The sequence below is a fragment of the Ursus arctos genome, unplaced genomic scaffold (genome assembly GCF_023065955.2).
Source record: "Ursus arctos isolate Adak ecotype North America unplaced genomic scaffold, UrsArc2.0 scaffold_19, whole genome shotgun sequence".
Classification (NCBI taxonomy): Eukaryota; Metazoa; Chordata; class Mammalia; order Carnivora; family Ursidae; genus Ursus; species Ursus arctos.
Genome location: NW_026622863.1, coordinates 54,008,175 through 54,028,246, shown reverse-complemented (window position 1 = coordinate 54,028,246; position 20,072 = coordinate 54,008,175). Strand labels below are relative to the sequence as shown.

At 55.8% G+C, this 20,072-nt stretch overlaps 2 protein-coding genes across 2 annotated transcripts in view; both read right to left on the bottom strand.

Annotated features, from left to right (window-relative positions):
* Positions 1–287: 287 nt before the first annotated feature.
* On the bottom strand, positions 288–5,884 carry SYT5 (synaptotagmin 5). Its single transcript, XM_026488473.4, has 8 exons — positions 5,606–5,884; positions 4,867–5,039; positions 3,144–3,263; positions 2,863–3,030; positions 2,349–2,516; positions 1,942–2,059; positions 1,545–1,678; positions 288–876 (listed from the first exon to the last, which is right to left on the bottom strand). The coding sequence occupies exons 1-8, from the start codon at positions 5,682–5,684 to the stop codon at positions 676–678; spliced, it is 1,161 nt and encodes a 386-aa protein (XP_026344258.1). The 5' UTR covers positions 5,685–5,884; the 3' UTR covers positions 288–675.
* Positions 5,885–7,583: 1,699 nt separating this feature from the next.
* The window catches only part of PTPRH (protein tyrosine phosphatase receptor type H), a 23,076-nt gene continuing 10,587 nt past the window's right edge, over positions 7,584–20,072 (bottom strand). Inside the window, 14 exon segments of the mRNA XM_057314654.1 lie at positions 7,584–8,173; positions 8,261–8,396; positions 10,049–10,209; positions 10,420–10,542; positions 10,873–11,007; positions 11,087–11,163; positions 11,380–11,470; positions 11,860–11,940; positions 12,741–12,750; positions 16,060–16,107; positions 16,223–16,301; positions 18,085–18,348; positions 18,696–18,995; positions 19,679–19,948. Of these exon segments, the coding sequence (XP_057170637.1) occupies positions 8,063–8,173; positions 8,261–8,396; positions 10,049–10,209; positions 10,420–10,542; positions 10,873–11,007; positions 11,087–11,163; positions 11,380–11,470; positions 11,860–11,940; positions 12,741–12,750; positions 16,060–16,107; positions 16,223–16,301; positions 18,085–18,348; positions 18,696–18,995; positions 19,679–19,948 (1,886 nt within the window). The 3' untranslated portion in view covers positions 7,584–8,062.

Sequence of the window (20,072 nt, the reverse complement as noted above, 5' to 3'; positions counted from 1 at the left end):
TTCGTGAGCACATAAGTGATTCTCATGGACTCTTCATAGCAAACATACAGGAGGTATTGTTATGACCACAATTTTTTCAGATGAAGAAATCCAGGCTCGGAGGGGTGTGTGAACAAATAAGTGAATACATGGCTGGTGGGTGGGTGGGCCAGTTTCCCTCAGTGTGTTTCTAGGATGGGCAGCCCTATCCTTGCCCTTGGGTGATCTCACCCTCTTGGGCCCCCGGGCTCTGCCCTGCCCACCCCCACCAGTAAGCACCAGGCCAGGCCACCAAAGTTGCTGAGTATTTATTTGGTCCCAGGAGTGGTGCAGGAATCCGACTAGGGACAGGAGAGGGTGATCCTGTGCAGGAAGAGGGGCACTGGGAGCGAAGGGGGGTGAAGGCTGGCTCACTGATTGTCAAAGCAGAGAGTGGGAGGCTGGGGTTGGGGGAGGCCAGATTGCTCCCCTCCCCCAGGGGTCCCTGGGGCTTCTGAGTATGTGCTTGGTGGGAGAGTTGGCAAGTCACCCTGATGGGTATAATGCAGGATGGGAAGGCAGGAACGGGTCAGGTTGGGGTGGGGTGGGGGTGGTCAGTGGTCTGAGAAGGCTTAAAGGTGGGCCTGGGTGTGGCTTTGGCCAGGAGTCAGAGGTCAGGGGCCGAGTCCAGGCTTGGCAAGGGGCTTGAGGTGGGGATCAGGGTGCAGGCAGCGACCTCACTCGGTCAGGCGGCCGCAGTGAGTGCCACTGGGCAATGGGCCGCCGGGGGTTGGCCAGCATGTCTGCCCAGTGCCGCAGGCCAGCTCCCCCGGCTGCAGCCCCTACGGCCACCCTCCCAATGGCCTCGTTCTTGCCCAGCTTGTCATAGTCCAGCACGGTCAGCTCCACCTGTACCTTCTAGAGACAAGAAGGGCAGGGGGGAAGAGACAGGAGAGTTCGTGAAGGAGGCATGGCGGGGAGGGGCTTGGGTATCATTGCCAAGGAGACCCTCTCCCTAGCAACCAGAGGTCTAGGGGGACTTGTTAGCACCCTGTGCTAAGGCCTCTCAGGGGACTCCAACAGTGCAGGGGGTGGGAGGGGAGAGAGGGGAGAGCCTCTCTTAGAGGGATGCTCTGGACTCTTTCTTCCTCTGCATCAGATTTCAAAGGAGATAAACCCTCAGGACCCCATTGGTAAGGGGTTGTTAGGAGTCTCCTTAGGGAACAGTGTCCTAAGGGAGAGCCAACCTTCAGGACTCTGAAATGGGTGGAGGAGCCAGGCCTGGATCCTGCCTAGGCCCTGTTCCTGAAGAGCTGTGGAGAAATCTTTTCCTTAGTACCCATAATGCCGGAGCGGTGAGGCCTGGTCTCCCTTGGGGGCGGGGCATCATGGTCTCGCTTGGGGGCTGGGCGCCCTGGTCCTCATAAGAGGAAACTGACTTTGGAATCACAACCTCAGGCCCCCAGGACCTGGCTTCTAAACGTTGCTAAGGAGTCTCCCTTCCCCTAGCAACGGGGGCTTTTAAGGGCCTGGGACTCTGGGGGAAGGGCTGCTCTGACAGGGGCTTCGGGTAGGTCTGAGCTCACCTGCACCTGGTCACAGGGCACCTCGAAACTGAAGGCCTCGTTGTAATAGGGGTTCAGAGTGTTCTTCTTGATGGTCGTTTTCTTCTTACGCACCTTCTTGCCCCCTTGCAGCAGGTGGACCTTGACATATGGATCTGGGCAGAGAAAGGGGTCTTACAGCTCCCGACGCCGAGCACAGGGGATCACGTTGAGGAGGATGCATGAGAATCTTCCTTGGAACAGCACACAGACACCCTGTGCACCCCTCAGGTCTCTCTGTGTCCAAAGCAAGTCTATATCCTCCCTGGCAGTCTGCACCTCCGTCTCCACCAGGGACTCTCAGGACCCAGAAACTGCCAGAACCTTTGCTACAGAGCCTACCCCTCGCCCCTACACCATTCCCTTGCTTCCCACACACCTGAGAGCCCCCCTACATCCATCTTCTTCAGGTTCTTAGCCTCCAGGACGATGACCGTGAGCTTCCCGGCCGTAGGAACATAGCGGAGGGAGAAGCAGATGTCACCAAGTTTCTCCTGCTAAAAGACAGAGAGGGTCTCCTCGCCAGAGCCCCTGCTTCACATCCATCCCTTCTCGGACCTTTCTTTCCTCCCCCCGCCGCCTTAGAATGGAATGGTCCAGTGAAGACCACAGTGGTACAATCCAAGGAGGAGTGAAGATGGTGACCTACCAGGAGAGCCCCTGGGACTAGCACTCTGCGCAAGGTGGAATGGCCCGAGCCCCGAGGGTCCAGGAAGCCTGTGATCTGATTGGCCCAGGCTCGCAGTGGGCGGGCCCATCCGCGGGGGCGTGGCCACGCGTGCTCACCTCCTCCCGCGGAGCAGCCTGCAGCTCCCGCCAGGCCAGCACTGGCCGCCCCAAGTCCACAGAGCTCATGGGGACTCGCACCTCCCCAATGGCATCGTTACGGGAGAAGCGATCGAAGTCGTACACTGCCATGACCAGTACCCTGCCCCCCAGCTCCACGTAGGGGACCTAGATGAGGGGGCCACAGAGAAGAGAGCACAAGGTGGGGAGTAGGAAGTCAGAGAGACAGAAAGTGGGGCATAGCACATCCAAGTAGAAGGCGGCGAGTTGGGCAGCAAGGGTTCAAGGGAACAGCTCTGCGGAAGTCTCTGGAACCCAAATGGGACAAAGCAACAGCCCAGGGGTCAGCAGTGCCCCATGGGGACAATCCTGGGTCCAGTGTGATAGTCCCCAGAGCTGTAGCTGCTACCTGAGCTGTGACTGCCTCCAGAAAAAAGCCGAACGGGTCATCCCACAGTGTTCCAGGGACTGGGGACAGGTTGCCAAGCCTGGGGCACAGAGGCCAGGAGCTCACCTTGAAGGCAAAGTTCTCCCCAAAGTGTGGGTTCAGCGTCTGCCGATGCACCTTGGTCTCATGCCGCCTCCGCTTGTCCGGCAGGAGGTAGACCCGCACATAGGGGTCGGAGGAGCCACCCAGGTCCAAGGCTGCCAATCCCTCAGCTTGCAGGATGCCCACCAGCAGCTAAAAGGTGATAAGGGGACTCTAGTCCTAGCTTCCTTTTTGGAGCCTTCTCTAGAAAGGGGCTAGAACCCTGGGACCCTCCCCTCCACAGCACCTCCCCCCTCTACACCCACCTGGCCACTCTGGAAATCATAATCGAGTGAGTACTGCAGTCGTCCTAGCTCATGCTTCTCGGCCACCTGCGGCCCTGGCCCAGATGGTGCTGGCTCCAGCTCCTCCACTTCTGGCTGTACCTTAGGGAGCCAGCAGCAAGGACAGGTGAACTTTTCCCCTGTTAGTGGTATCCTCCAGGCCCAGAAGCAAAGGGAGACTCACTGATCCCTCAGGCTATCTCTGAGCACTTACAGGCTAAGCAGAGTCAGAGTTTGACTAGTGTTGTCTGCCACAGGCAGGGACTAGTCATAGTAATACAGATGCAATACTTAGTCTAAGTTTGACTAATGATGTCTGCTATGGGGGAGAACAGACCCTGTGACACACATGCAGGGTGTTGTCATGCCTAGACTAGGAAAACAGGTGCTGATAACATCTTGTTGCCTACAAGAAGGATTCAGAAGATTTTATTTCACATGCTCATGAATGTATGGGGTGGTTGTCCAAACTGACATGTTGATTAGTGATCTTGCCACAGAAAAACACGGAGGAGGAATAGTATCTTTACCCTGTATTGGCCATTCTAAGCTAGAACAAGAGTTCTCCTTAACCTAAGCCACTAATTTCCAAAATTCAACGTGAATCAGAATTCCCCTGAGAAACGCGGTCAAATGCCTTCACTTCAGAGAGTCTGACTTGGTAAGTCTGGTGCAAGACTCAGAATTTGTGTTTCCACAAGAACCCGAGGTGAGTCTCATGCAGGTGGTCTTTGGACGTCACTGGCTTGAGTGATAGGGATGGTGGCTGGGTACCCGGACCCTAAAGGTTCCACCTGATAGGTGATCATTACAACAGCTATTTGTCGACTAGGGAGGAAGGGAAATACGGGCCTCCCCAATGGCATCACACTTGAGGCTCAGAGAAGGATAGTGAATTCCCCCAGGTCACAGAGCTGGGGAATGGTTGCTCTGGGTTGGAAACCTAGAACTTCCTGGCTCCCAGGTGAACACCATTCCACTCTGCACTCAGACCTGTAAGCTTTCATTCTCCACTCCAGTGGCCTCTTCCAACATATGTTTCTTTCATTCTCTTGGGGGCTGCTATGCCAGCCTCCTCCCTGGACTCCTTGCCCCAAATCTGTCCTCCACATGGGTTCCAGAGGATTCATTCCAACACCCATGCAACCCTATTCCTCTGCTCAGCACGACTCTTCTATGGTTCCCAATTGCTACCGTGGCGTGGGTACTACTGAGCTCTTCAGCCACCCACTCTAGAGTGCGGTATATTTGTCATCTGTGCTCCAGCTATTGTGAAATGCCTCAGAGTCTGGATTCCAGGCCCCAGCACACACTCTTCCCTCGAGCTACAATGTCCTTCTCTCAGTTGTGGCGAACTCTATGTGTTCCTTGGGTCTCAGCACAGAAGATACCTCTACTGGGAAGCATGCTTGGACTGTCCAGGCTATCAGGTGGTGCCCCCATATGCTCTGTGCTGCCCCTAATGTGGCACATGCCACCCTGTCTTGTGAATGTCTGTGTGAGTGTCTGACTTCCCCACCAGACTGGTTCTCACGAACAGGGACTAGATTCGGCCCATCTCCAGATCCCTAGGGTCCAGGTCAGGGCTAAACACCCATAGGAGATGAGCCAATAAGGTGGGCTAGGAGGGAAGAGAACAGGGACTGAGGCTGCTGGGCCAAGGGTGCAGGTCGGGGCAGGGCTGAGGGCCTGGGCCAGGCCGCACCTTGTCAATGTAACTCCGACCCAGCTCCTTCACTTCCTGAAGGTGGACCTGGGCTTGGGCCTGGCTCTTCTTGCCCAACCGCCTCCGACAACGCTTCCGGTAGACACAGAAACAGCAGCCGAAGACAAGGAGGCCTGAGACCAGAACGATTGCGGCCAGGGCCCAGGGGGGTACTGCAGAGGGCATGGAGACAACACTCATTGAGGCCCTAGGAAGCCAGCTGGTTGATTCAGTCCCAATTACACGTGGAAGCTGGAATTCTGGCCTTGTTTTCCCTCCCGCCATTTCCATTCCGTTTTATTGCCGTGTTTTCCTTCCAACTGCGCTCACCTATAAAGCAATCTGATGCCCTATTCTAGCCGGACACCTTCCAGATTGTCTTGCCTGTTAATTCCACCGCCCCTTCCACCCCCATTCTAATTTCTGCTCAACCCCTGACGCGTCTGGAAGCCATGCCCCTCCCCCAGCCTCAGTTTCCCTATCTTTAAAAGAAGGCAGAGGTAGAACTTCCCTTCCAACTCACAGTCCTAGATCCCATTCCATTCCACACTCTTTGATCTGGTTCTCGATTTTCTTGCAAACCTGTTCCTTTTCCATTTCACTTAAGAGTCAAGCCCAGGATTCCGACTGCAAAGCCACCCGGATTTTCCCGCCCGCCCGCCGAATACACCCGTCCGAATCCCGCCCCTGAGAATCCCAGCCGGGCTTTCCCTCCGCTCTGGCCCCGAGGCTCGCTCACCAGGGCCTTGGCCAATGCGACTCGAGTCAGGAGGCGTGTCGGGCGCTGGAGTCCCTGGGGTTGGGGGCTCCGAGAACATGTTGGCGGGGTCTTACGGTCCTTTCTGTGGAGACACCCAAGAGCCCTAGCCCCCCACGCCCACCCCGTGCATTCACTGAAGCCTCCGAACAACGAAGAACTCCAATTCCCATCGGCACCCTGGGCGACCGGCCGCACAAGAATCAGCCAGGAGCCGCGAGGCATACTGGGGGTTGTAGTGTCAGCCTCCCCGCGACGGAGGGCGGGCGCCGGGGGTGGGCTCCAGGACCTAGTTCCATCCCACAGGGACGCCCCCGCCCTCCAAGGCCCCCCAGGAATCCCGCCGACTTCTACCCCTTCCGTGCTCGTCCCCACGGGCGTGAACCGGAAGTGGGCGAAGGCGGGCGTGGGAACCAGGGCCCTGGGTTGCCCCGAGCAACGGGTGGCTGGTTAGGGCGGGGCGGGAGCTACGATGGTTGCCCTGGCAACGGGCTGTTGCCAAGACAACGGGCGGGGCTGACGTACAGATGCAGAGTCCAGGCGTGGCGGGCTCGCTCCTCGCGGGGTCAGGACCCCAGCCCCGGCCCCACGCAGAGCGAGCGTGGGGAGAGGGCAGCCTCGCCCGTCGGTCCACGCGCCCTCGGCTGGCTACTCCCTGCACATCTGGCCCTGCGGGCAGAGACTCGGGCTCCCCGCCCTCCCCGCTCTCGCCGAGGTCTCCCTGCTGCCACTGCCCGGGGTGGGGATGGGCGGGGGGGGAGTATGGGGGTGGCGCACATCCTTCCCGGCCTGCTGTCTCTCCCGCGCATCCCGAGCTCTGTCTTCACACCTGTCCTCGTGACCGCCTCGGCCTCCACACCTCTCTCTCCACTCGCGATTTCTGTCCATTCCCCCCACCCCCGCCCGGCCTCTCGCCGCGCCCCTGTCTCTGTCTTCCTGGCTCTCGGCCTGTGGTCTGGTCTGTGACTCAGGGGTCTCCCAGTCTTGCCCCCTGCCTGCTCCTCCCGCCCCTCTGCTCTTTGTCTCCACACCTGTCTCTAAATCCCAATCTCCCCATTTCAGGCTCCAGTCGTCCCACTCCCTATGTCGGTCCCTCCCTAGTACCCCCCGCCCCCCCCCACACACGCCCCGTCTCTCTTGGGATGGAGATGAGGAGGGCGTTTAGGGAGGGCGTCCCAGAGGTTCTTACCTGCTGGGCGGCTGGACAGGACCCTCGCAGGAGACACCCAGGCGCCGGCCCCGCCCGGACCCCGCCCCCGCACCCTGGCGGGTGGCGCTGTCCTGGGTGCTGATTGCCGAGATCGCTGGGGCGGGGGCGCGGCTGAGCGGAGCCGGCCGGGGAGTGTGTGTGTGTGTGTGTGTGTGTGTGTGTGTGTGTGAGTGCGCGTGCGTGTTAGGTCCCGGGTACAGGGAGAGCCCCGTCCCGCCCCTCGTCCCGCCCCCAACCAGGAACCACTAGGGTGCCCACGGATATTTATCCTGGTCCCCGAGGATTTTTTGCTTTCTGGTCCCGCTGTCTGGCATCCAGGCCCCCTCTCCCCACCCCCACCGCCGCCAGGATACCTGATCCGAGGACCCCGGAGCCTCTCTCTGGAGACCCAAGTAGTCAGATATCCAGACACAAGACTCAGCCTGAAAGTCTCCAGTGAATCCGCCCCAGACATCACCCCACCCTCTAAGTTCCCCCAACAGCAGGCTCAGGAAGCAAGCCCCTATGCTCCTAGCTTCAGCAAACAGTGTCCACACTGCCCAGACCCTGGACATAAGTGTGGACTTCCAACCCTCTCTGAGAGACTCAACTATCCAAACACATTTTTTTCGGGTGCAAAATTGTGGGTCCCTCTATCTTCGCTCCCAGGACATTTACCTCAGTGCCTGAACATCAGGAATCTAGCCCCACTCTCACCCCAATATTATTTCCAGACCCAGAAATCCACTATACCAAGAGTCTCTGGGGAGAATAGTGATTTAATAAATTATGGGATAGAAGAAAAAGATATGTACAAGCAGTGGGGTGCAGGGAAATCTCAGATCCTAGGAGACTGATTTGGTTTCTAGAGTAAAACATGGCATAGATCCTCCCTGCCTTTGTTCCTGGGGTAGCTAGAATTCCAGACTCTAATTTCTTCCTTCCTCAGGATCCAGCTTCTTTCTCTAAAATCCTGCAGCCTGGGTCCCCAGCCACCTCCTCCCTCAAAGAGCGAGGAAATCCTAGCTCCCATCCCTCCCTCCTCAGAAGAACCAGGAGTCTAGGATACCTGAACCCACCTGCCCTCTGCTCCAGGGAAACGGTTTAGGCTGCCAGGCCTCTTCTACCCCTGCAAGACCCTGGAGTCTGGGACCCCAGCCCTCTGCTGTCCCAGGGCTCCAGGAATCTGGGCTGAAGTGGGGATCCAGAGTTCAAGTCTAGCTGGGCTGGGGTCTCAGCCCTCCCGAGGCTCAGACATTCTCATACAGCGGGTTCTCAAATGCAGCCCCGTTGTCTGTGGGGGCTTGGCCTGACTGCTGGAGAAATCGCAGAATGCACTGGTGCAGGAACACATACTGGGCCTGGGGGGGGGTACAGGGTAGGGGGTGAGCCCTGGCCTCTTCCCCCTCCCAGAGCCCCCCGCCCTGTGCCCTCAGGAGCCCCATCACCTCAGTCTGCACCATCAGAGGCCGGCTTTCCCTCATCTTCCGCACATAGCTGAAGGGCCCCACACATCGATCCCGTTCCAGCTGCCTCAGCAGGACGTCCAAGGCAATGAGGGTGCCCGTGCGGCCCACGCCAGCACTAGACAGGAACAAGAAGGGGTTGGGCTACAGGAAGGGGGAGTCTTGCCTGATTGGAGGGATCTGTGTTTGGAGCACCCAGGATGCGGACATTGTTCGGCAAGATAGCATTCTGGGGGATACAGCATAAGTGGGGGCTATTTAACGGAGTAAAAAGCCACTGCGTGTGACTATGCCTGGAGTTCCTTCTGTCTGCTAGGCTCTGCCTCAAGTGCCTGACATGCCCTTTTCACTTGCCCCAGCCTTGAGAAGTTGGAGCTGCCAGCACACCCACTTTACAGACAGGGAAATGGAGGCTGAGTGACATGAGGTCACTTGTCTGTCCTGGGTCACTAGGACAATAAACCACAGAGCTGGAGTTCACACTCGAGAAAAGGAACTCCTAAGGTCATCTTTCCAAAAAAAAAAAAAAAAAAAGTTTAAACATCAAGCTCACCATTTTAAAGAAAACAATTCAGTGGCCTTTAGGACATTCACAATGTTGTGTGACAGCCGGTCTAATTAGTTCCCAGACACTTCTAACTTCCCAGGAGACCTTGTACCCATTAAGCAGTTGCTCCCCCTGCTCCCCTGTCCCCAGCCCCTGGTGACCATCGAGCTGTTTTCTGGCTCTGTGGATTTTCCTATCCTGGACATCTCCTGCAAATGGGATCATACTATGTGGGACCTTTTGCGTCTAGCTTCTTTCACTCAGCATCATGCTTTCAAAGTTCCTCCACATCGTCGAATGAATCAGTATTTCATTCCTTCTTAAGGTTCAAGTTAACCATCTTAACCACTCTGCACAAGTCCCTTCTGTGCTTGGGCGGGAGGGATGACCCCCTGCTGGGGACACCTCCAGGGGGCGCTATCTGGGGACAGGGCAGGTGTTCGGACACACTTCAGCACAGAGCTTAAGAGTGCCACCATGGGGGGCGCCTGGGTGGCACAGCGGTTAAGCGTCTGCCTTCGGCTCAGGGCGTGATCCCGGCGTTCTGGAATCGAGCCCCACATCAGGCTCCTCCGCTATGAGCCTGCTTCTTCCTCTCCCACTCCCCCTGACTGTGTTCCCTCTCTCTCTCTGGCTGTCTCTATCTCTGTTGAATAAATAAATAAAATCTTTAAAAAAAAAAAAAAAAAGAGTGCCACCATGGGCATCAGTATGGCCACTTCCTAGCAGCCTTGAACCCAAGACTTCAGCTTTCTGACTGGGTTTCCCCAGCTCTGCAGCGGGGAGGAAACCCTTTTGGTCATGAGGTTGCGAGGCTGTCCCTGCAGCCAGAGCCCCATTTCAGAGGCTGTCCGCCCCTCTGGAGCAGGCCCCTTGATTCCCCCGGGAACCTCATCTCCAGAGGCGTCAGGATCAATATCAGGGGAATGGCGGACAGGGTGGACAGGGTGAGGTCCCTGGCACGCTGGAGGTGTTTCAAATGCTGCTTGGCCCTCCTGCCCTTCACCCCTCCCTCCCTTCTCCCCACCTCCGCATTCCCCTCCTTGACCTTTCGAACAGGCTTTCCCATCTTGTCACCCCATCCTCATGGCCCTCAGCCTCGCTGCCCCTTTGCTTTCTGCCTCCACATCCTCTACCCCCTCCTCCTTTCTTCCATCTCCTCTAGAGATGCCCAAGGACCCACTAACCCAGGTTCCTGAGTCCCTCAGGGGCAGTGCCCTCACCTGCAGTGCACAATGGGGGGGCCTCCCTCCACGTTCTCGTCCAGCCACTGCCGCAGCATCTTCTGGAAGGCCAGCATGGGGTCTGGGGAGCGGGGGACGCCATGGTCTGGCCAGGTCACATAATGGAACTGACGCACGGATAGTGTGTTCTGCTCTTGCATCTAGACGGGGGGTGGGTTGGGGAGGGAGAGCTCAGGGTGCCTGGGTTGGTGGGGGGGGGCTGGTATCTGACTGGTGGAGGGCATCCCTGGGCACACTGTGGTCCCCTGGGAGAGTGACAGAGGGCTCGGATTCGGGAGGGGTTCTGAGGCACAGAATCCAGGGGAGGAGATGATGGTCAGGATGGGGCTGGCCGAGTACCACGGACTCACGTGCTGGAGCGTCAGGTCTCGGACTGTCCAGTTCTCCAGCACCTCCTCACCCTTCAGCGTCACTTGTAGGTGCCCATGTGTGCAGGTCTTGGCGTCGAGAGGCCAGTAATGCTCACACTTTACCTGGGGGCAAACCGGGAGGTCAGAGAACAGGAGGCCCCACACAACCCCTCCCGGTGCCCTTCTACACTGTGGGGCTTGCATTCAGTGCCTGCTGAGGAGGCAAGACCCCAGGCCAGCCAGGTTACATTCATCCCAGCCAGGAGGACCCCTCCTTCCCCAGGTCACTGGGTTATATGGACCAATGGATATGCTGGGGCGACTGGAGGAGGCTGTGGTCCTGTGGGAGGGAATCAGCAAGGTCTGAGTCAGGGCGACAGTGGGATCCGGGTCCAGGGCAGGGTCGTGGGTTGGAACTCAGGGGTCAATGCCGAGACCCTGCAGGGCTCTCACCAGGCCGGATTCCACACAGTTGGTCAGCATGACCAGGGTGCGGCTCTGCTGCTCCCACACCAAGCGCCAGAAGTCACCCACCGTCTGGGGCAGGGGGCCCTGGGCTGCAATGAACTCCTGGGGGTTCTCGAGGCCCTGGTGGAGGGAAACAGGCTCCAGTCCTTCCCTTCTCAGCATCACTCAGCACCCTCCTGGCTCCCAACCGCAACCTTACAGGCATGAAACTGGCGTTGATGTAGTCAGAGCCTGGCTCCTCCTGGGGGGGCTTCAGGGCCACACGGGACCAGTCATCTGGGGGAAGAGGCCAGCATCAGTGAAGCAGAGCGGGGGCCGGGGGTGCGAGACCCAGGGACAGAAGTCACGTGGAAGGCCTGGGAGCTCCAAGAGGGGCCGGGGTGCCCACCTCTGGGGGGCAAGGGCTTTGTGTCTCTTACGGGATGGGGACGGGGGATGGGGTGTTGACAAAGCCACGGCTGGGGAGGAAGTCAACAGGGGCCTAAGACTCACAGGGCAGCACGTTACTGTAACGGTTCTTGGCGCTGTTTTCAGGAGCCGAGGCCACCGTTTGAGACTGGCTGTGGCTCTCCAGAGCCAGTTGCTGGGGGCACAGGCAGAGGGGAGAGGCACAGGCATTGGAATTTCTCCACCTTCCCCCAGGGGTACCCCGTTCAGCACCACTCCACTCACCCCCACGCCCTGGAATTCTGTGGCCCCCACAAAAATAAAGCCGGTGTGCCACCATCCCCACAGGTCACTTGGGAGGATTTGCGGGACAGTGCGGGCTAGAGAGGTCGGAAAGAGAAGAGGCGCCAGGGAAAAACCAAGGTGTTTCTTCAGCACTGACCCATAAGATTTCAAGGAGCCAAAAAAAGACTCTTGTTTGCATAAGCAAACAAAACAGGTGGCCCTGCTTTCCTCTAATTCCAAAAGGTGGGCGAGGTCCCGGGGCATGTGCCGCGCAGCTCCACCCCCTCGCTTCCCACCCACCTCGTACTCCTCCTCGAAGCCACGGTTGCCATCCTTCTCCTTTTTCATGACATGGTCAGCAAAGTCTTCTGCCCGGATGTCCTCCATGAAGCTGTGGGAAAGGGGCAGAATTTAACTTCCTCCGGTCCTGTGCTCTTGGGATGAGAGAAAAGCCTGTCCTCCCCTGGTTGTTGTTATGTGTTTCTTAGCGTCCCCAGGACCTATTCATCTTGTAACTGGAAGTTTGCACCTTCTGACCCCCTTCACCCAATTCATCAGCCCTCCTCCCTCTGCCTCTGGCAGCCACCGTCTGGTCTCAGTTTCTATGAACTCAGCTGGTTTTTTTTAAACTTCAAATACAAGTGATGTCATGCAGTATTTCTCTTTCTCTGACTTATCTCACCCCATATCACGTCCTCAGGATCTGCACACCATGTCACCAATGTCAGGATTTCCTTCTTTTTTAAGCCTGCATAATACTCCATCACAGATACACCATATTCTCCTTATGCATTCACCATCCGTGGCCACTTCGGTGTCTCCGAATCTTGGCCACCATCCATAACACGGCAGTGGACGTGGGGCGCACATGCCTCGCCAAGATAGCGATCTCATTTCCTGCACATAAATACTCAGAAATGAATGTGCTGGATCAAAACGGCATTGCTGATTTACCCGTTCCACTCCTGAGCTGAAAGCCGGGTCTCGAAGAGACAAGTGTGCACCCATGTTCGTAACAGCATTATTCAAAGAGCAAAGGTGGAAACAGCCCAGAGTCCACTACCCTTCATCCACCGCTCACTCACTTGTCACTGCATTCATCGGTGGAACACGGATGAACAAAAGGTGGTCTGTGCAATGGAATATTATCCTGACTTAAAAAGGAAGGACATTCTGGGGACGCCTGGGTGGCTCAGTCGGTTAACATCTGCCTTCAGCTCAGGTCATGATCCCGGAGTGCTGGGATCGAGCCCCACGTCGGGCTTCCTGCTCAACAGGGAGTCGGCTTCTCCCTCTCCCTCTGCAGCTCCCCCTGCTTGTGCTCTTGCACTCTCTCTCAAATTAAAAAAAAAAAAAAATCTTTAAAAAAAAAAAAGGAAGAATATTCCTTCCCAGACTACAGCATGGATGAACCTGGAGAACGTTATGCTGAGTGAGATAAGCCAGTCACAGAAGGACAAATACTGATGAGTCACTTCGATGAGGTCCCTAGGGCAGACAGATTTACAGAGACAGAAAGTAGACGGTGGAGCCAGGGTCTGGGGAAGGGGGATGGGGAGGGCGTTCGTGGGGACAGAGTTTCAGTTCTGCAAGATGGAAAGTTCTGTGGACGGACGGGAGTGACAGTTGCATGACAGCGTGAATGTGCTTAATGCCACGGAACTGGACACCTGTAAATGGGTACGATGGTAAATGTTACGTGTATTCGACCACAGTTACAGTTTTTTTAATTATAAAAAGGAAAACGGGGCTTCTTCTCCCATTTCAGGCCACTCCGCTTCTCCCGGGCTCCAATTCCCTCCACCCTTTCCCGCATCAGTCCTTCCTTCTAGTCTGCATTTCCACCCTCTCCTCTTTCCCTTTAGCTGGTAAACGTGCTAATCATCTCTCTTCTATATGAAAAAAAGGCTTTTGACTCATGCAGCTCCAGCTCCAACCTGTTCTCGATCCTCTGCTTGTGAGACAACTTTACGAACGCTATCTCGACCCACTTTTGAGGTCCCAGCTAGAGGGCAGTGTGTCCCACACCTCGAGCCGGGGTGACCCCCCCCCCCCCCACACACACACGCAGCATCTCCTCCATGGGGGTCTCATGCTCTGGGCCACTACGCACCTGCCCTCAGCCCCCAAGGGCAGCCCCTACACCCCAGAGCTCACCAAAGTGATTCCCACCTAGCTTGTTGGCCTGGTGTTGTCCATTCCTCCCCACAGAAACCATAATTGCGGCTCTCAACTGCACTTTCCCCACCCCCCTACCTCCCGACTGAGCCTGGTGCTTCCCCGTGTAGCCCTGAGGGCCATACTATGTCCGCCTCTCTTGGGATCTGTGAGCATAATAGACTGTTTTCAGGGGCGGTCGTCTCTCTGCTGTTTGGCTTTATCACCCCTAAACAGCAACACAATGTGTTCAAACACCCATGCACGTTCAAACTTCTCATGCAGACCGGTTTTCTCTGCTGCTTTCCTGCCCTTCCCCAAGGCCTGGTGTCTGCAGCACCACTCCACGGGGCAAGGACTGCTTTTCCCAGAGTCCCCCGATCTTGTTTGCCTCCTTTTCTCCAATTCCAAGGGCCAGCTCTCAGTCTGTCCCTGGCCTGAGTCTCAGCAGCATGTAACTCCACCCACCACTCCTCCCTCCCTCCTGGATCCCCCACCCCTGCTGGCACCACCACCACGCCCCTGGCCGCTGGGTCTCCTTCTCCTCCAGGGGCCCCTCTTCCTGCATCCACAAGACAAGGTGACATTCTTGAGGGTCCGTCTCCAAGCCTGTCCTCTCATTGCACACACACTTCTTACGAGATTTAGTCCACTAACATGGCTTCTCCTTCGAGCTCTACACCTGATTCCCAAATCCCATCACTAGTTCCTCCTGCCCGTTCTCCCGACCTTTGGATCGATGTGCCCCCTGCCTCCTGGAACCTGCACCTGGTGTCCCAGAGGACTATCAGGAGGACATCTGGACACAGATGTGGAAGCTGCAGATGCCATGTGCTCAACCAAAGGCCAGCCAGGCTTGGAATCCAACGAATGCATGGATTAATGATCTGTCGCAGATGCCGCAGAGGGCAGGTGGGCACAGGGGAAGGTGGGGAGAAGTCAGCTTGACCGGGGGTGGCACGCTGGCTAGAACAGCTTCTATGGCAAAGGAGAAACTGGACATCACCTTTCCCCACACCCCGTGCATCTGCTTCTGACAGCCCCTGCCTCAGCTTACACCTCCTTTTTTGGCCAGCCCATCACAGCTGTTCTCCCAACTTCCCGTCTCTCCTCTGTCAATGCCGGGGGATCATTCTAACACAGAGACTCGATGATTGCTGACCCCACCTAAAGAACACTCAGAGCAATGAAGACATGCGCACAGACCTGCCCTCCAACGGCTCATCCAGCTGCCCCATCGGAAGTGTCTCTGCGTGGATGTCGCATGTCCACCGTGAGCTGCTGACACTTTCCCCCACACCTGACCCCAGAGTAATTCCATCTCAAGCAATGGTGACTCTGATCTTCCTGCTGCTCAGGCTGAATTCCTTGGGCTCACACTTGCACCCTCTCCGACTCCCAAACCACACGCCCATTCCTTCGCCAGACCTGTTGTTTAAATACCCAAACCATATCCAGAATACGACAACCTCTAACCATTTCCTGGTCCAAAACAATTGTCTCTTGTTTGGATTATTACATACCACTTCCTCTCTCTCTGACTCTTGCCTTTGCTTCTTAAGTAGGTTAGATTGGGTCACTGAGTCTATTCAAAACCCTCCCAAAACTCCCAAAATCAGCATAAAATCAAACTCTTTACTTGCATCTGCAAGGTCCTGCCTGACCTTGTCCCACCTGATACCTCTCTGACCTCATCTCCTGCCCTTCACCCAATCTGCTTTAGTCTCAGAGATACCAACATTCTCGAAACTCTGCAAGTATGCACCTGCCTCAGGACCTTTGCACTTGCTGGTCCCTCTGCCTGGAATGCCCTTTCCCAAGACGTTCACGTGGATTTGCACAAATGACTTCCTCTTAGTCATCATCTTAGTCTGGCTTTTCCTGGACACCTGTCTACAATTTTCTCTAATTTTAGCACCCGATCTAAAATATTCTTCTACACTTTCTAGTCCCACCTCTTGCTCTATTGCCTATTGTAAGCATCACAACCACTAGGATCTTGTTTATTAAGGGCTTCTTGTACTCGAATGTAAGCTCCATGAGGGCAGAAATTTTTGTTTAATTCACTGTGTCCTCTGCACCTAGAACAGTGCCTGACACATAATAGATGCTCAGTGAATATGCTGTTGGATGTGTAAAGTCCCAGAGCTGAAACTAAGACTGACTCCGAAGCCACTGGCCCAGGTTGTGGGGAGCATGGAAGGCTTGTGATCCTTGGGGCAGAAGGCATTGTGTGGGTGGGTTCGCTGAGCCCGCACTCTGACCTCTCCAGTGAGCAGCAAACACCCCTTGATTTGACCTGACAGCAGTTCTTCCAGGTGCTCCCCAACACCTTCTGCTTACCTGAAGATCAGACCCTTGGGTGCTGGTTCCCTCCGGCTCTTCTCGTGCCTGGAAAAAAGACATTGCAACAGAAGGCCCGGGGGGAGTCAGGCTGGAACCAGGGACACTTACGCTCCCCCTGCCCCCTCTCCAGGTAGTCAGTCAGCCCCATGCAGAGTCCCACCTCTTCTTCAGGAAGAAAATCAGCAGACCCACCAGGATGAGAAACAGGATGACGCCAACAATGGCTCCCGCAATGACCCCTGGGGGAGGAGGCATGAGGACTTGTTAGTGCTGGCCTCATCTGCTGGCAACCTGTCTCTCCTACCTCCGTCCTTGCCTGGAATGTGACCAGAGGGCCTACAGGACAGATGTGAGGGCACAGAGGGAGAGGAGAAAGCCACTGGATAGAGCCTCATCTCCCACACAGCCTTCCCCAGAAGCCTGGTCCGAAGATACCATTTGCTCAGGTAGCCCGGTTGCCAGAGTGACTCTGCCCCTCCATGGGCTACACTAATGGTTCTTGGAGAGGACGATTTTGGCCCCACAGGACACATCACCAATGTCTGGAGACATTTGTGGTTGTCACGACTGGAGTGGCGGTGCCCTAGCATCCAGCAGGTGGAGGCCAGGGGTACTGCTGGACACCCTACAATGTACAGAACAGCCCCCACAGCAAAGAATGACCCGTCCCCAAAAGTCAATAGTGCCAAGGTTGGGAAGCCACTATCTGGCATTGATGGCATGGATGGCATGGATGGCTCTCCCCAGAATGGAGGCTCGTCTTCTCAAAGGTCCCGTTTGCTAGCAGAAGGGCTCCCCTGCAATGGTGGTGCTGCAGGTCTGGGTCCCAGGTTCTAACAGGCACAGATCTCCCAGGATCTGTCCTTAGACACCTGGTCTTGGGGTAGACTCCAGCACACAGCCTACCTCCATCAGCTGTCGCTTCCCAATGGTCTCGGTGACTAGGACCCGCCAACAGGTTCTGGCAGGGTCTGACACAGCCTGGTGGGGAAGCCATTCCCCTCATGGACCTGGTCCCCCAGGGACCTTGCTTGCTAAGCAAGAGACCCGCCTGGAAAGTAGGATCCAGAGAAGCCCAGGTGGAAGTAGAATTCATTTATCATTGCCCCAAACCATAATCTCTCTCCAGATCAGAGACCCAATCTTATAAGAGGTCCTGATTCACAGGAAGTGACTGAGGGGGCCCAGTGAAGCCTATGACCACAGCCAAGGTATATGATCAGAGATTTCCTAAGTATGAGGCTCAAACTTCTCCAAAATACCCCAGTGATGAGCAGAAAATGGTGCAGCCACATCGGAAAAAAGTTTGGCAGCGCTCCAAAGGCTAAACACAGAGTTGCCCATCTGAGTGCACGGTGCCACTCCCGGGTATATACCCCAGAGAAATAAATATGTGTGTCCGCACAGAATCATGTACATAAATGTTCATAGCAGCATTACTCATAATAGCCAAAACGTGGAGACCACCCAACAGACCCATCCACAGACAGACGGACAAACAAAATGTGGTCTCTCCATACAACGGAATATTGTTTGGCGAAAAGAAAGGAGATCACCGACACATGCTACAACGTCGACGGACCTTAGAGACATTATACCGAGTGAGAGAAGCCAGCCACAGAAGACCCCATGTTGTTTGATTGTCTTTTTAGGAAATGTCCAAAACAGGCAAATCTATAGAAACAGAAGGTAAATTTGAGATTCCCTAGGCCAGGTTGGTGGGGACATGGGAAAACTCGGGGGTGATGGCTTAAGGAGGCAACCTTTTTTGGTGGGTAAGGAAAATGTTCCTGGGAAGGTAACGGGGTGGCATAGTACTGCGAATGCTCTGGAACCCTTAGCTCTACACTTCAAGTGGGTGCATTGTACGATATGTGCATTATATCTCGACAAAGCTGTTTTAAAGAATGCAGAAAACAAAGCAAACAGACAAACGCACAGGACCCGTTGGGTAAGTAAGACGGCCTCCCAACAGAGCCTGATGGGGTCCCCGTAGCTTCATCCCCGTGGGGCTCTGCTCACCTGTGTTCTCAGTGTGGCAGGTCACAGAGGCAGACCTGGCCCTCATTCCATTCCAGAGGGTCGTGACGGTGGCTGGGTAGGAATGGGCCGGCCAGAGACCCGACACATTCACCTCCATCCCGCAGGAGGACGTGTTCTGGGAGTCCTGTCCACCCACCTGCAACTCAAAGGCCTCGTAGCCTCCTCGGGGGCAGGACCAGGTCAAGATGACCCCATGTCCCCCAGAGGTGCTGATGCAGGAGGTGATGGTGACCAGGCTCGGGACTGGGGGGACAGCACAGGAGGGGTCAGTAGGAGCCACACAGGGTGGCTTTCCATCCCCTCACCCACCCCTACTTCCCACCTGTGGTGCCAATTCTCTGAGAACTAGCCCGTCCTTTCCTTCCCAAAATCAAAACCCCTCTTCATCTCTCATACTCTGTCCTCCCCTAATGGACACACAACAGACCCTCCCCTTCAAACCACAATTCCCATGAGTCCCTGGATGCTCTGTGTCACTGCAGTTTATGAAATCATGACCCCATGGCCTGATGGGATTTGGAGTCCACTCACCTCCCACTGCCCCCAGGTCTGACCCAAGCCCCCACCAGGTAGAAGGGGGTCCATCTCACCTGTGGATGCAAAGAGGCTCTGTGCAGAACTGGCCACATTGTTCCTCTCTGCCCACACGCTGAACTTGTACAGAGTGCCAGGTTCCAGGGTCTGCATCTCATAGCAAGTCTCATTGGTACTGACTGTCCGGTTGGCCTGATGTCCTTGGGGGTCTTGCTTTCCCTGGGGATGTCCCCCAGGAGAGCACTGGACCCAGTATGTGTAGGCCTGAGAGTGGGCGCCTCTGGGGGCGTTCCACCCCAGGGTGATTGAGTTGTTGGTCTGAGATTTCTTGTGCAGATCCATGACCCTGTTGGGAGCTGACAAGTGAGGATAGAAGCTCAAGGGGGTGTATCCTCAAGGACCCTCGATCCCGAGCCTGCTCAGCTCCCCTGATTGCTCGGTGAGTCCACTTCCTAGGAAGTTCGAACCACAGAAAAGAGGCCAGGTGGGGACCAGGATCGCCTGGGGCCTCTCTGTCTTGAGTCTATAGCCCTGGGTCCCACCCATCACTTTTCTCTGCACTGTCTCCCACATGAGCAGCTTGAGGCAGGGTCCCTCCTTACTTCTGGACCCTTCTTTCTAGACGGAGCTGTTGACCTTAGTCATCTTAGCCCAAGTGGCCAAAGACTAAAGAGTTCCAGGTTCCATCCACCCACAGTGAACCTAGTTCCTGGCATAATTTTGGTTCCTGTCACACTTGGGGCCCTCCATGTATAGGCTGAGAGGCGGGTCCCTTTGGGTTCAGCGAATACACTGGGACGAGGTGTGCACTTCAGTCTTCTAGCTTTTTTGGTTCCTGAGGGATGGTGCTGGGCGGTCAGGGGCTCTCTTCATTCCCCATAATTGGAAAACCCTGGCTGCTGAGGACAGACTCCTCCTAGAAGCAGACCTACAAGCTCAAGGTCCAATGAGGCTAGATGGGGTCACCAAAGTCTCCCCAATCCTTTCCTTTTCCCATCTCCATAGTACTGGGTCTGTCTAGAACTAGCCTGAGTCTCACCAGTGGCTTCAGTGAGTGTCCTGTTATCACTGTTGACCCCATTCCTCTCTGCCCAGACGGTGAAGGTGTACAAGGTCCCAGCTTCCAGATCCTTCAGTGTGATCCAGGTATCTGGAGTGTCCTGGGTTTTAATGGCAATAATCCCCTCCTTGGCGCATGAGACCCAGTAGGTGTAGGGAGGATGATCTGGGCCCAGGGGAGCTGTCCAGTTTAAGGTGATGGAGTTGTTGGTCTGGTCCTGCATCCCAAGACTTGTCACTGCATTAGGAACTGGCAGAAAGAGCAGAGAGTCAGAGTTTCCAATCCCTGGTCCACAAGAATCCAGAAAACAGCCTCCCTGTGCAGACAAGCTTGTTAAGGAACACTTCCTTGAGATGGGACCTAGAGAGGCCTG